The 16,442-nt window shown below is 37.4% G+C and overlaps 2 protein-coding genes and 1 pseudogene across 2 annotated transcripts; all 3 read left to right on the plus strand.

Annotated features, from left to right (window-relative positions):
• Positions 1-759: 759 nt before the first annotated feature.
• Positions 760-1,758, plus strand: LOC149040711 (RYamide receptor-like). Its single transcript, XM_089181486.1, has one exon. It carries the CDS (start codon positions 760-762, stop codon positions 1,756-1,758), a length of 999 nt encoding a protein of 332 aa, XP_089037612.1.
• Positions 1,759-7,791: 6,033 nt separating this feature from the next.
• On the plus strand, positions 7,792-8,880 carry LOC149040712 (RYamide receptor-like). Its single transcript, XM_089181487.1, has one exon. The coding sequence runs from the start codon at positions 7,792-7,794 to the stop codon at positions 8,878-8,880; it is 1,089 nt and encodes a 362-aa protein (XP_089037613.1).
• A 2,131-nt stretch (positions 8,881-11,011) lies between these two features.
• LOC149040713 (QRFP-like peptide receptor) lies at positions 11,012-11,986 on the plus strand (annotated as a pseudogene).
• Positions 11,987-16,442: the final 4,456 nt, after the last annotated feature.

The following is a 16,442-nucleotide window of genomic DNA, read 5'->3' on the forward strand; positions in this document are numbered from 1 at the left end:
TTGTTTTTCCTCGTTTTCACTAGTACCAACCATATCAAAAAGTTAAAAATAATTAGAGAATTCAAAACCATTTTTGTTCTTGACAATCCTATTTTAACTGACTCAATGCATAACCTAAAAGATTAAATTATTACAGGTTCTCCTGGTGACTTACCATACCATTTTTTATCGCACATAAGAAGTCGGCCTTATATTGTCCTGTACCCTTCCTTTTTGCTACAACTTGGTGAAAATTTTCTTTAAAACTCCAACAAGTCTACTGAGCAACAAGACTAATTAGTAAGTTCGAGGCTGGATTAAACTTTCGATGGCAACATAATTAAAAATAAATTCTGAATTGAAAAGAAGATTGTAGATGTTTTCGCTACCAGCTGTCAACCGTTATTCTATATCAGTAAACATCTGTGGCTGAGCTATTTCTAGAGCCATCGGAACAATATTGATCATAACTATAAAAACTCATATAAGATGGGCTTCTGCTTATAAACTTGAGAAAACTGTCCCTTTTGCCGACAATATTTGAAAACGCATATCGATTGCTTAATCTCGGACAACAGCTGATTCAAACTATACTTTTCTTGGTTAGGTCTCGGGTGAAGACTGCCAATTTTGTAGAATTTTCCTGGGTATGTTCATTAATTAAACATGTGAAAGTTTGATCTATATAAGATGGATAGTTTTGTTTTCATCCAGTAGAATTTACATACCCACCGCAAGGCTGCTGGCTGAAAAAAGACCTGACCTCTTAGTATTGAAAAAATGTCGGCAAACGTGACCAAAATGATGAATGGAACACAGTCCATGTCGAGCTGCTTCAACCCCACAGCAACAAGAATTGGTAAAACCCTCGCTTACTCACTGATATTTGTTGTGTCCTTGTTTGGAAATATCCTCTTAGGGATGATTGTCTATAGGAAGAAATCTCTGAGAACACCAATCAACATTTTGATTGTAAACATGGCCATCTCCGATCTGTTGGTTCCGATTTTCCTCTTTCCTCGGTTGTTTTTAACTTTAACCACAGGCGGCTTCTGGCCGATCAGCGGTCCCCTTGGCCAAGTGTTCTGTAAGCTGAGTTCCTACACTTCTGATGTCTCAGGTCTAGTGTCAGTTCAGAGTCTGGTTATTATGGCAGTGGATCGATTTGTAGTTGTAGTATTTCCTCTCCGTCCCCCACTGATCAGTCCAAAGCTGTGCCGGTACTTCATTCTCGTCATTTGGATCGTCGCCATGGCAGTCCATTGCCCATATTTGATCGCCTTTAAAGTTGTCGAGTATCCAGAAGGGCTGTTTTGTCGGTGGCAGTGGAATGACACATTTGGAGAGTTCTTATCGTTTGAAAGTTACTTTCTGGGATTGTTTGTTGTTACCAGATATGTCCCTTTGGTTTTGATCGCTATACTTTATTTTGCTATTGCCTTAAGGATTAAGTCGCAGAAGATTCCAGGCGAGCAATCAGCTAACGTAAGAGAGCGGCGTTTGAAGATAGAAAGAAATGTTCTTCATATGTCCGTTGCCATTGTCTTGGTGTTCACCGTATGCTGGTTGCCATTCAGCATCAGCATCATGCTGTTCCTTTATTCATCAAACATGGCTATGACGTCATCTTGTGGCATGCAATACTTTAGAACTATTGCCTTTCTTCTGGCGTGCTCGTACTGTGCTGTAAACCCTTGCATCTGTTTTATCTTCAGTGGTAATTATCGTCAAGGTCTTAAAAATCTCATCAGTTATTTTTCTACAGGCGAAGCTGCTTAGTTATCGTTTCCTCCCCAGCCTTCTGCATGCTGTTTGGATTTATCCGCGCTTTGATATGGCTGAACATGCCTACCAGTTCTTTCTCCCTACTTATAGAGAATTTGAGCAGAGACGTTTTTGAGACGCGGGCGGCAACCGAAGAAAGAATGAAACTAAATCTGGCGCGATTTGACGCTAATTCATCGACCTTAAGGTATTTGTTTTTGAATTTTGTACCAAATTGAACTGACCAAAAAGATGTATTTATCACCGGAAATAAGAACTTTTAACTTCCGGCTGCCGTCCGCATCTGCCGTTCATGCTTAAGTTCCCTAATACCTACACTTACGACGTTGTTGGTGCGGCGTAAACATCCATCAACTGATTTACTGTTTAGTGACAGTAAACTTTCCACATTTTACAACTCGGTCGTTTTTTTCTGACTTGTTTAAATTGTTCTGCAATCCCTTTTAGAAGAGCCTCACTATATTTCTTCTGAAATTTTAACATGGTACCCGAAAAAAGACAGCTGGTATGTATTTTCAACTATTCATGCAAAGTGACAATAGGCGTTATTAAGATAATGTGGGATCTCCTTAAAACACACGTCAGCTTTAGTTGTCTCTCCCAAATTGGAATGTCATTAATTTGCGACATTATCTTATTCATATTTAACTATATATTTACTTTTGCCCACTTTCAAATGACATTTAAGCACGTAGCTTTTGGTTAACGGTTGTTAGTCGTAGTTGAAATTGTCGCCGAAATCAGTTGAAGTTAGGTTTGGAGTTAATCAGAAAGGAAATACTGTAAACGTTGTAGCGGCAACGTGTAATAAATTAAAGAAGAAGCTTTAGAGTTGGAGTTAATCAGAAAGGGAATTCTGTAAACGTTGTAGCGGCAACGTGTAATAATTTAAAGCTTTAGAGTTGGAGTTAATCAGAAAGGGAATACTGTAGACGTTGTAGCGGCAACGTGTAATAATTTAAAGCTTTAGAGTTGAAGTTAATCAGAAAGGGAATACTGTAGACGTTGTGGCGGCAGCGTGAAATAAATTAAAGAAAAGCTTTGGCGTTGGATTTAATCAGAAAGGTAATAATGTAGACGTTGTAACGGTAATGCGTAATGAATTAAAGAAGAAGCTTCTTGTCAACCAAAATTCTTGGTACCATTTGTCCAGTTTGCTCATGCAAGCTAGTTTACTTCAAACGCCCCAACAATTGTTTGAACTTTCGCTTCAGGATTTCCGGTTCTAATGTTTATATAACAATTATTTTCAATATTTTGGACTCTGACTGTAAATGAAAGATCTTTATCGATCAATAAGCTGTTATAACGCGATGAGAAAAAATAAAGTCTGATTTAAATCCAAGATGAAATAAATAACATCAAAAAAAGCTATGCGGACTGGTTTTTCTCTCATAAGCTAAATTGTTATAACGGTTATTCCTCTCAAGTACCGTATTTATTGGATTAACGCCTCACCTCGATTATGCACCCTCCCCTCTCCTTCTGCTTCCCCCTCCCCACCCCCCTGCTTGCCAAAAAAAAAAGTGTCTAGGAGGAGGCTCTTCAAAAAGCGATGGTTAACGGTTAAAATGTCGGCCATTTTACGGCTAACGTTTAACTTCTATCCTTTGTGATTACTAAGAAAATTTTACTTCTTTTTTTTTTTTGCGACTAACGGTTAAAATTTGTCAATTTTTCCGCCTAACGGCTTAATTTTTTTGGCTGTTTTTATGCCTAACGGTGAACCCGATCGAGAGCCTCTAAGAGGAGTATAACTTATTCAATATTTCCTTACAATCTCGAAATTCACTGCCTATAGTTCATCTTCGAGTATTGTTATTATTTATCATTTTGTGGCGAAATAAACTAAATACTTGCTGAAAATGAATAAAATCAAACAAGCGCCTACCTCGAATAAGCGGTCACTCTGAAGGTCTAAATATTTATTAAGAGCCCAGGACGTTTACCCGAGTAAATACGGCAATCCTTGATTTACGCACATACATGCGGTCGATTAAACCACGAACTTATAAAGGAATTCGGCGGAAAACTGCAATCCCTTCCTGATAGATTATACTGATGTTTTGAAATTGACCTTCATTACCAAGAGTTTTGCTAGAAGGCAGCTTTTAACAGGCTAAGCTTTTACGATGGAAAAGTAAATCCGACTCAGTAAAAGAAGTTTGGCTTAAGACAGTTAATGAAAGTTAATGAAATTATTTGTTAGTAAACAGCTTTGTTTGTTTATTGAGAATATAGTTAGTTCTCTGAAAACTGCTCAAAGTCAAATATTTGTTAAAAAAAGGGAAATTATCGTTTGCTTAAGAAACTTCAGAGATACAGTTCATCGAAACCGATATTTATTCTTTTTTACTCTTTCGTCTTTTTGTTCTTCTTTGATAGTCATATCACCTGCACTTTGGTTTTACCGCGGGGACTGAAATTTGTCCCTCGGCGATGTTTACATTTGAATAGTCCTCGCTGAAGCACAGAAGGTTGATGAGCGTATGCGGTCGTTTAAGACGTTTAAAGCAACGGAGATGCTGTAATCCTCCAAAATATCTGAAGTAAAATTAGAGAATAACACTAATCTTGTTCGTGGCTTGTATGAATTTTTTTCGTTTTAAAAAGTGCGAAAAGCTGAAAGCAGACGGAAAAAGTTGCATAGTCACCTTTTGCAAAACTATTTGCCGTTAAAGTCACGTTTAACTTCTCTATTTTAGAACAACTTCCTTTCTTATACGTGATGATTCTGAGACAAGCTGTCAACTGTCATTTAACAACACTAAATTATTCTATTTCTGTACTCGCCATTCTATCACGTGCTTTATTCATGTTTGCCTTTAGATTCAGATCACGTCTTGCGTTGAACTACCTTCCTTAGAAATGACTTGTTTTTCCTCTTCAATATTTAAATGCATCTCTGTCAAATTGTTGTTTTCACTTCTCGTCTTCCAATTCTGTCTGTAATCATACTCATGTTCAACAAATCGGACTCCCCCTTCGCAGTTGTTCGATTTTGTTAATTACTCGTGTGATTACAGACCACTATTAGACTCCACTCGGTCCCATTACCATTACTAATATGTTTCGCTTTCAATGGAAATTATCGTCGAGGCCCTAAGAATCTCTTTAGCTAATTTCTCTCTGGTTGATCTAAATGCTTTTTTGTAGTTTGAGCCCCGAGCTGTTGCATGTTAGCTCACCTGCTTACGATGTTTCTGGTGCAGATACACAATATATCAGCCTTACTGCTGATATATAACAAAAATGGGCTCATTAATTCTACTTTTGAATAATGACATTGAGACGAGGTTTAAAGGTTGGGATACAACTCAATCGACCCCGCAAAAACAAAAAATAAACAGATATCTTGTCTACTGGTATTCTGGTACTTGCTCATTCAAAATGACCGGCCAAGGAGGTTGAAATAAACCAACATCTTCAAAATCCTCAGAAAAAAGTCACTTCAGACCGCATGGCTTCATGTATATACCTAACTAGCAGCTCAAAGAATTTTTAAGAAAATTTGCATGACGGCTTAAGCTATTATTTAGAATAATTATGGCTTAATGATAGTTTGATATTTATAATTCTAGGTACATATTTTGTAAACATGTTTTTGTAGAGCGCTGTCGTTGAAATTTTCCCAAGAGGTAAAAGGATCAGATAGAAAATAAGATCGAATTGATCACATGTAGCCTCCAGTTAATAAAGACAAAACACATTATGTAACCACAGCTCTTTCATGACCATTGCGTTCACGAAAACTTAACCCGTCCCCGCCCTGTTATACCCGAAAACGTATAATTAAAATCCTCTTTTTTTTACAATTAAAAGCAAGTTAACATATTGTTTGAATGAGTGTGCTTGAAATGGTTTTTAAACGAAGGGAAGATAATATAAGAAAAGATACGTATAACTTGACACACAGTCCTCGCTTTTTGTTAGCTGATATAAGTTCTTCACGACTCATTGTGGGTGGGAAACTGATATCCGTCAATCGTCTGTTACGCAAATAGTAAGCAAACAAGCGATCAATTAACAAATACAAAAATCAGCATCAAGTTACTGAAGCACAAATTTATGATGTTTATTGAAAGCGTCAAAAAACCTTTACAGTTTTACACCGAATATACTGTTGCAATTAACAAAGATGTTTATCAATAAGGACATGCACGTTATTTTGTGGCAGATTCTTTCCACGAGGTAGTATCGCTTCTTTATAGCTAATTTTTACGACACAAAATAAAAAAATTTGATAACTAACAAGTTCTCAGGGAAGTCTCTCCTTTGCTTAAACTGAATGTTGTAATTACCAGCTGTTTACATACACGTCAAGAGATGAAAATAGACTGAGAAAATGGAACTTTCTTCAACTGTTCCTGAGCCCTATGATATTTCTATTCAAAGTACAATTATCCAAATGTGATCATTCCCAACTATTTCATTTGAGGTAACTACGGTTGCAGATACTTTTGCTAATCAAAAAGAAGGTTCAGCGTACATCTGTCGACATTCTTGAAGTTCTGGAGAAGCTAACGTATGCAATTTAGAACAATAATAATATCTATGCAAATCATCACTGCCGTTCATTAAAAAAAAGATAGCGTTCAGAGCTGTTAGCTGAATGTCGGCAAATGTGACCGCAACGATGAATGGAACACAGGTACCGAGCTGTTTAAATCCAGTTACTGAGGGAAAGGGAATCGGATTAACCTTTGCTTACAGCTTTTATAAAATAACAAAATACAAAATAAAGACAGGAAAAAGGTAATAAGCGAGTAAGAAAGGAGTTTTTACTATGGGAAAAATCTTTTGGATCTGTTCCTCATGCAGAACTAAATCCAACTCAGTAAAAAAAGTTGGACTAAAGAAAGTAAATGAAAGTTATTTGTCAGTAATCAGCTTTGTTTTGTTTATTGAGACTAAAGGTAGCCCCCCGAGAACTACTCAGTGCCAAAGCTTGGTTAAAGAAAGGAAAATTATCCTTTTCTTAAAACAACTTCAGGGATACGGTTCATCGAAACCGATATTTATCCTTTTTTACTCTTTTGTCCTTTTGTTCTTCTTTGATAGTCATATCACCTGTACTTTGGTTTTACCGCGGGGACTGAATTTTGTTGCTCAACGATGTTTACATTTTGAATAGATGGCCTCGCCGCGGCACAGAAGGTTAATGAGTGTATGCGATCGTTTAAGTCGGTTAAAGCAATGGAGATATCATCTTTGCTTGAATACAGAAACAAGATTAAAGGAAAAATTTACATCGTAAGCCATATGAATTCTGTCATGTAAATTTGTTAAATTATTACAAGTTCTCCTGGTGACTTATGAAACCATACCATTTTTCTCGCATATAGGAAATCGGCTTTGTCCCGGATGTTTCCTTCCCTTTTATTACAACTTCGTGAAAGTTTTCTTTAAAACTCCAACCAGTCTACTGAGCAACAAGCTCAGGCTAATTAAACTTACGATGGCAACATAATTAAAAATAAATTCTGAATTGAAAAGAAGACTTATGAAGCCATACCATTTTTTATCGCACATAAGAAGTCGGCCTTATATTGTCCTGTACCCTTCCTTTTTGTTACGACTTCGTGAAAAATTTCTTTAATACTCCAATAAGTTTACTAAGCAACAAAACTAATCAGTAAGTTCGAGGCTGGATTAAACTTTCGATGGCAACATAATTAAAAATAAATTCTGAATTGAAAAGAAGATTGTAGATCTTTTCGCTACCAGCTGTCAACCGTTATTCTATATCAGTAAACATCTGTGGCTGGGCTATTTCTGGAGCCATTGGAACAATATTGATAATAATTTTAAAAACTCATATAAGATGGGCTCCTGCTTATAAACTTGAGAAAATTGTCCCTTTTGCCGACAATATTTAAAAAAGCATATCGTTTGCTTAATTTCGGACAACAGCTGATTCCAACCATACTTTTCTTAGTTAGAGGTCTCAGGTGAAGACTGTCGATTTTCTAGAATTTTCCTAGGTATGTTCATGAATTAAACATGTGAAAGTTTGATCTATATAAGATGGATAGGCTGTGTTTTCATCCAGTCGAGTTTAGGTACCCACCGCAAGGCTGTTGGCTGAAGAAAAACCTGATCTCTTGGTATCGAAAAATGTCTGCAGACGTGACAGCAATGGTGAATGGAACACAGTCCATGTTGAGCTGCTTCAACCCCACAGCGACAAGAATTGGTCAAACCTTCGCCTACTGTCTGCTATTTGTTGTGTCACTGGCTGCGAATACCTTCATTGGAATAATTGTCTATAGGACGAAAACTCTGAGAACACCAATCAACATTTTGATTGTAAAGATGGCAATCTCCGATCTGTTGTTCCCGATTTTCCACTTTCCTCGAATTATTGTACTATTAAACACGGCCGGCCATTGGCTGGTTGGCGGTCTCCTTGGCCATGCGGCGTGTAAACTGAGTTCCTTCGCCGCAGATGTCTCAAATCTAGTGTCAATTCAGAGCCTGTTGCTGATCTCAGTGGATCGATTTGTAGCTGTAGTATTTCCTCTCCGTTCCCCACTGATCAGTTCAAAGCAGTGCCGGTACTTCATTCTCGTCATTTGGATCGTCGCCTTGGCAGTCCATTGCCCATATTTGATCGCCCTGAAAGTTGTCGAGTATCCAGAGGGGCTGTTTTGTCGGTGGCAGTGGAATGACACATTTGGAGAGTCCCTATCGTTTCAAACTTACATACTGAGATTGATCGTTGTTACCAGATATGTCCCTTTGGTTTTGATTGCCATACTTTATTTTGTCATTTCCTTAAAAATTAAATCGCAGAAGATTCCAGGGAAGCAATCAGCTAACGCAAGAGAACGGCGTTTGAAGAAAGAAAGAAATGTTCTTAATATGTCCGTTGCCATTGTCCTGGTGTTCGCCGTATGCTCGTTGCCACTCAGCATCGGCACCTTGCTGTTCCTTTATTCATCAAACATGGCTATGAGGTCATCTTGTGGTATGGAATACTTTAAAACTATTGCCTTTCTCCTGGCGCACTCGTACTGTGCTGTAAATCCTTGCATCTGTTTTATCTTCAGTGGTAATTATCGTCAAGGTCTCAAGAATCTCTTCGGTTGTTTTCCTACAGGCGTAGCTGCTTAGTTATCGTTTTCTCCCCAGCCTTCTGCATGCTGTTTAGATTTATCCGCGCATTGATGTGGCTGAACATGCCCGCCGTTTCTTTATCCCTATTTATAGAGAATTTGAGCAGAGAAATTTTTGAGACGCGGGCAGCAACAGGAGAAAGAATAAAACTAAATCTGGCGCGATCTGACACTAATTCATCGACCGTAAGGAATAAGAACTTTTAACTTGCGGCTGCCGTCCGCGTCGGCCGTCGATGCTTAAGCTCCCTAATAACCGAAGTACCTTTTAGAAGAGCCTCGCTATATTGCTTCTGAAATTTTTGACTTGGCACCCGAAAAAAAACAGCCCGTACGTATTTTCAACTGGTCAGGCAAAGTGACAATAGACGTTGTTGAGATAATGTGGGATCTCCTTAAGACACACGCCAGCGGCAACGCGTAATAAATTAAAGAAAAACTTTAGAGCTGAAGTTAATCAGAAAGGGAATACTGTAAACGTTGTAGCGGTAACGTGCAATAAATTAAAGAAGAAGCTTTAGAGTTGGAGTTAATCAGTAAGGGAATACTGTAAACGTTGCAGCGGCAACGCGTAATTGATTAAAGAAGAAGCTTCCGTGAGCACAATTCTTGGTACCTTCCGTCCAGTTTGCTCATGCAAGCTAGTTTCCTTCAAACGCCCCAACAATGGCGTTTTTGCGACTAAAGGTTAAAATTTGCCAATTTTTCCGCCTAACGGCTAAACTTTTAGGCCGTTTTATGCCTAACAGTGAACCCGATCGAGAGCCTCTAAGAGGAGTATAACTTATTCAATATTTCCTTACAATCTCGAAATTCATTGCCTATGGTACATCTTCGCGTATTGTTATTATTTATCATTTTGTGGCGAAATAAACTTAATACTTGCTGAAAATGAAGAAAATCATAAAAGCGTCCTCCTCGAATAAGCGGTTACTCTGAAAGTCTAAAAATGTATTAAGCGCCCAGGGCGTTTACTCGAAAAAATACGGCGATCCTCGTTTTACGCACATACACGACGTCGATTTAACCACGAACTTAAATGAGAATGCATTGTCGGCGGAAAATTGCAATCCCTTCCTGATAGAATATGCTGATGTTCTGAAATTGACTTTCATTACTGAGAGTTTTGCTAGAACGCAGCTTTTGACAGGCTAAGCCGAAACACTTAAAATAAAGAGTGCTTCATCATGCTTCATGAGTGATAATCACTCAGTGGTTTTATTTTGTCTTAAGTGTCCCGTGGACTGGTAACGAATTAGCAGGTGATAACGTAGAAAACTGTCATACTTTCCTCTAGATTTCTCCTACTTTCCGGCTCCACCATAGTTGCTGACGTGTCTTCACAGTTTTCTACGTCACAGCTATGTAATATGATCGTTTTGGCCGCGCGCTTAATGGCGGTACTTTTTGGCCACCTAATCGTACTTTCAATGCACAAAAAATTGGTCAAGGAGAACTCGCTAGGCGCTAAGGTCGATTATTTCTTACTTTAAATACAGCTATTAACCGGAAAATGCAAAAAAAAATTTCTCGTCACAGGCACTTTAAGACATGATCCATGACAACAAACCCAAACAATTTAAAAATTCAAACATCCCTTTTATAATTTCTTTTTTCACCTGCCGAAATGAGTTAAAGAATTCTAGGTAATTAGAGTTAAAGTGCCCATGACACGAAATTTTTTTGGCGTAAATATTTAGCTTATTATGTGTAAAAACCAATTCCCATAAAAGAAAAATTTCAAAAAACTTAAAACTCGGTTTTTTCGGGCCCTAAAGCGCTTTTATTTTGTCTTAAAAGTGTCCCGTTGACTAGTAACGAATTAGCGGGTGATAACGTAGAAAACTGTGAAACTTTCTTCTAGATTTCTCCTACTTCCGGCTCCACCATAGTTGCCGACGGCAATTTTAAAAACAGCTATTAACTGGAAAATGCAAACAAAATTTCGTGATCTATGACAACAAACCCAAATAAAGACCTAAAATAATAGGTTTCAGTGTGAATCATCAAAATGAAATATTCAAATGTTCACATCACTTCCACAGCAAGCGGTACTACAAATAGAGGTGTTTGTGACTTCCATAAGATAATACTTGACTTTAACGGTGACTGAAGAACGCGTCTACGAAATGTCCACGAACTTGAGCGCAACAATGAATGGAACTCAGCCGTCGAACTGCTATAATCCCACAGCATTGAGGATTGGGCACACAATTACTTACTGCGTAATATTTATTATTTCTGTGGTTGGAAATTCCTTTATTGCAATAATTGTTTACAAGACAAAAACCATGCGAAAACCCATCAACTATCTAATTGTGAACCTGGTTATGTCAGACCTACTGTCCCCGATATTCTTGATCCCGAAAACTGTAGTAGAGATACATGACGATGATTGGCCCATTAGAGGCCATCTTGGCGAGGTTTTGTGTAAGCTCGCTCCTTTTTCAGCCGATCTCTCCTCTGCTGTGTCAATTCAGAGCCTTGTGCTCATAGCAGTGGATCGATTTGTAGCTGTGGTATTTCCCCTCCGTTCTCCGCTCTTCAGTTCAAAATTGTATCGCTTCTTTATTCTCGCCACGTGGATCATCGCCATGGCTACATTCATCCCGTATCTGGTCGCGTTCAAGCTGGTCGAATATGATCATGAGTACAAGTGTGTGCGGCAATGGATGCGTGTTTTTGACGATTCCTCGTCCGTGACAAAATACTTTATGGCACTTTTTATTACATTTTTTTATATTCCCTTCGTTCTGATGTTTATTCTATATCTTGCGATTTTTTTGAAACTGAAGTCCCAGGGAGGACAAGGCGAACGCTCAATGAACGCTCAAATTCAGCGCTTGAGAAGGGAGAGAAATGCGCTGAAGCTTTCCATTGCTATTGTGTTAGGGTTCGCTGTATGCTGGATTCCATTCAGTATTTTTGCATTAGTACGTATGTTTGCAGATGAAAACAATGCTACAATGTCCTGTGGATTCAAACAGTTATTAGAGTAAGTTGCTCTGCTACTGAGTCGAACAAATAGCGCTATGAACCCCTGCATCTGTTTTATTTTCAGTGGAAATTATCGTCAAGGTCTTAACAGTCTCCTCGGCTGCTGAGTGAGTTGCCAGGGCTAATAAAGATGCAATGTATCATGGCAGCCGCTTTGGAATATAATAAGAATTGTTTGTAAACTGAACTGAAACTAAATTAAATACATCATTATGAAAAGTAAAGAACATCCACACTGAGGGGTTTAGAAACAAATCTGTTGCCGTAAAAACATTTTTTCCTAGGGGTGAACCGTTGATATGCATTAAGGAATTCTGTCAACGTTGCATTAGAAACAACTATGAATAAAATATATTAATCAAGTAGTATCTGCTAAGGATAGGATATCGAAATAGGATATCGAATGTCGGTGAACGTGACCGCAACGATGAATGGAGCACAGGTACCGAGCTGCTTAAATCCAGTTACTGAAGGAAAGAGAATCAGATTCAACTTTGCCAACAGCTTTTATAAAATATAAAATAAATAAATGAAGACAGGAAAAAAGTTAATAAGCGAGTAAGGAAAGAAGTTTTTACTGTAGGAAAAATCTTTTGGATCTGTTCCTCATGCAGAACTAAATCCAACTCAGTAATGTATATACCGCCTTTATTTTGTATTTTGTTATTTTCTTCCCCTGCGAGGCGTGATCTGAATTAAAAAGGCAATAAAATTAAGCAAATGACTGGAAAGCAAATACTGATATAGCGTTATTTGTTGAATAACGTTTGACAGCTGGTTCCGTGTGATGACAGCCTATACTTGAAGGAAAATGTTCCAAGATGTAGTGCACAGTATTTTAAAGGATTATAGAGAAACCAAGAGTTTCTTTTGAGAAAAACCCAGTAAACTGAAAAATTTAATTTTACTGTTTTCCTTTGCCATCAACGACCGCATAAACGCACTTATGTTAAGTGCTCTGGTGAGGTCATTTATTTAAGGTGTAAATATTACTGAGTGGCAAATGTCATGAAGACCCCGAGGTAAAAGCAAATTACAAAGTGGCCGGTGATATGAGTGCTAAGGAAGGAATTGATGAAGTTTAAATAGCGCAAAATTTCTTTCAATTCTCGATCAGTTTTTTTTCCTAATTCAGTCAAACCCTAATGTCCCATGTACTTCTTTGATATCTCTTTTTATTTCTCATGCCAAATAATAAACAGATGTAATTCTTTCTATTGCTCTAAATATATTTTGATCCCTTCGTTTAAAAACCATTTCAAGCACACTCATTCAAACAATCTGCTAACTTGCTTTTAATTGTTAAAGAAGAGGATTTTAATTATATGTTTTCGGGTATAACAAGGCGCGGACGGGTTAAATTTTCGCGAACACAATGGTCATGAAAGAGCTGTGGTTACGTACTTTGTTTTGTCTTACTTTGTTTTGTCTTAATTAAGTGGAGGCTACATGCGATCAATTCGATCTTATTTTTTATCCGGTCCTTTTACCTCTTGGGAAAATTTCAACGACAGCAGTCTAAAAAAACATGTTTAAAAATATGTAACTAGAATTATATGTATCAAACGATCATTAAGCCATAATTATTCAAAATAACGGTTTAAGCCGTCATGTAAATTTCCCTAAAAGTCGTGCGGTCTGAAGTGACTTTTTTGGGAAAAAATTAATAAGCGAGTAAGGAAAGAGTTTTTACCATGGGGAAAAATCTTTTGGATTTACACTTATTTAGTACAAGATTGTCGAGCAATCATGATTGGTTAATGAGATGAAAGAGATCACGGATTCTTTAACACTTTATCCCCCCCCCCCCCCCATAATTCTAATTAAGATTTCATACATGACAGTGATATAAACATATTCAAATTAAATAAAGACAGACGAAAAGATATAAAAATGTTCAAATAGAGACAAACAGAACTTAATCGTTTCTTATTAGAGGCTTCAGATGACACCCAAGTTTTCATAGAGCATAATGGGGAACGAATTTTAAAAATTTCTTTTTCCTTTACACTTTGGCCGTCAGAATCGAGAAAATGTCAGATCTGTGAAATAAAGTCATCTGTGTTGGAAATTCGCTCTCGTGTAATTGTATGAAAATTTCCCAAATGCTTCTGATGGAAAAAGTAACATTATCTATTCATCAGACAAAACAGTGATATGGTCTTGTGGATTTTAATATTTCACGGAGATTGTCCGATTTTTTATGTACTCATACTGTGCTGTAAGCCCCTGCATTTGTTTTATTTCCATTGGACATTACCGCCGGGGTCCTAAAAATCCCTTCATTTGCTTCTCCATAGCGCCAAGGGCTAATCAGGTTGCGCCGCCGTAGCTAAGCCCCGCACGATAAAAATGCTCATCAGTCGCAATCAAGGATAAATTTCGTACTGACCGTTTTAATCAGAACTTAGGGAAAGTCAAGTTAACAGGAAAAAAATATCTTTTTAGTAAAAGTTCTCAGTTGAATAACAAAGGTGAACTTTGTCGATTGTCAGTTTGATGTTTTTAAAAACTATGATGATAAAGACGTTCATTGGTCCCTCTTGAAACTGATCGCTCATTTGCATTCAGCGGCATGTCAAAAAATCAGAAGAAGATAAGAAGCCAGGTATAAAAGCTTAATTTTTTACAACGGAAAATCTTGTTAACCTCAAGAAACTTTATGGGAGTTTTGGTGACGAAAATAAATTAACAAGTTAGTGAAATTAACTCCCCGAAAAGATGTACAAGACTTAAAGCAAGAAGCGTATTCCTGTCTGAATGGACTTCAATATAAACTAACTAATTCAAGCAAAATTACGCTGCTTCGTCTGTTCATGCAGTTTTTCTTATTTTAAAAGTTGGGTTCAGAGCCAAAGATTGGTTAAAATAAGGGAAATTATCGTTTGCCTAAAAAAACCTCAGGGATGCGGTTCATCGAGGCCGACATTTATTCTTTTTTTTACTCTTTCGTCTTTTTGTTCTTCTTTGATAGTCATATCACCTGTACTTTGGTTTTACCGCGGAGACTGAAATTTGCCGCTCGGCGATGTTTACATTTTGACTAGATGGTTGATGAGCTTATGCAGTCGTTTAAGTCAACTATTTATCTCCATTTGCTATTATGCTTTTTAAATCGAAAGAAAGAAAATGCAAAATTTTTACAGAGCGGCTTCACGATACAAATGGCCGGAATACTTTGATCAAAAAGCTGTCACCGTTAAAAGAATTTCGAAATTCGTTAAATAGAAAGTGAGCTGACAGTTGGAAATTCCCAAAAAGGAATGTTTACACGAAAAGTAGTCTCGCAATATGCAAAGGTGTTTGAAGATAAAGACCGCTTAATTAAGTTATTATGACAGAGATAATTTATTTAGATTGATCTTTTCCAGCACTAGTCATTTCAGTTGGCGCTAAACTTAAATGATCCGCTCAGCTGAAGGGAAGTTTCGTGAACAAAGCGCCATCAAGCAAAAGCTTATCGGATTCAAATTGCTAACTAGGGTTGAGCCCTGTGCATAAAAATTATGTGTAAATACCGACATATTTCATCGGCAGGTCTTTCAAAAGACAGTTATTAAGAGCCATTTTCCGAGAAAATCGAAAATCGCATGACACTCGTGAAAAAAACGAATTTTTTTTCCTCTCGCCAAAACATCCCTTTTAGTAACCTTATTGAAGAAAAAATAATTTTGGGTTCAAGCGATTCATTGTACGGGAGAAATTACAAAAAGTTTGAAAAATCGATTTTTTGCTGGTTTTTCGTACTCAAAAGAACAAAATCCGACCGCAACTTCGAGAAAACGGTGAACGCATAAGAAACAATCCCTAACATCGAAACTTCAGCCAAGTATTATTTCGTACTTACTCTTTAATTTCCTGAAAGAAATTTGAAGAAAGAAGTTTTTAACATTTACAATCGACAAGTTTAAAAAGGTCAAATTTGTATCCCTGGAAATGTTAATAAATGAAGGCGAACTTTAACTGTTGTAAAAGGCCACTGGTATATGCCGCTTCCTAGTAAAACCCATATAGAATAAAACCTTGGCTATTGAACTAAATTACTGGAAAGTTTTAGCTCTGGAAATCCAATATAGTCCTCACACTAAAGTAAGCAATTTGAGTATCTGAGTAAATAAAATTTATGCAAATTAGACGGCCCGCTGAATGAATTCATATTTTTAACGCAAAGTTTTGTTGAACGAACAACTTACCATTGCTTGTTGCGATAGAAGTTAAATCCATCTCTCAATCTGTTTGTCCTGTGAAGTGGCAACTCATCCATACCTGATTTTGACCAAAATGTGTCCAGCAACTTCAGCGCTTGAGCTATCTAAACACTTCCCACGCAGCGCTTATTACGCATTATCAGACGCTTTAATAATAATGAAACCCGATTATGTTTTGGTCCGAAAATAACATACAATGATGAAAATTAACCACTGCTCAAACCACACAGTTAACAAGGTGAGTATTATTCTTATTGAGCGAACAAATCAGATACTAGACGGGATAACAAGATCATACGACGTGTAATTTAGCAAACGTGCAGAGATTGGTCACGCAAGCTTGTCGCATATGACG

This window comes from Pocillopora damicornis, chromosome 9 (assembly GCF_964200805.1).
Source record: "Pocillopora damicornis chromosome 9, jaPocDami1.2, whole genome shotgun sequence".
NCBI lineage: Eukaryota > Metazoa > Cnidaria > Anthozoa > Scleractinia > Pocilloporidae > Pocillopora > Pocillopora damicornis.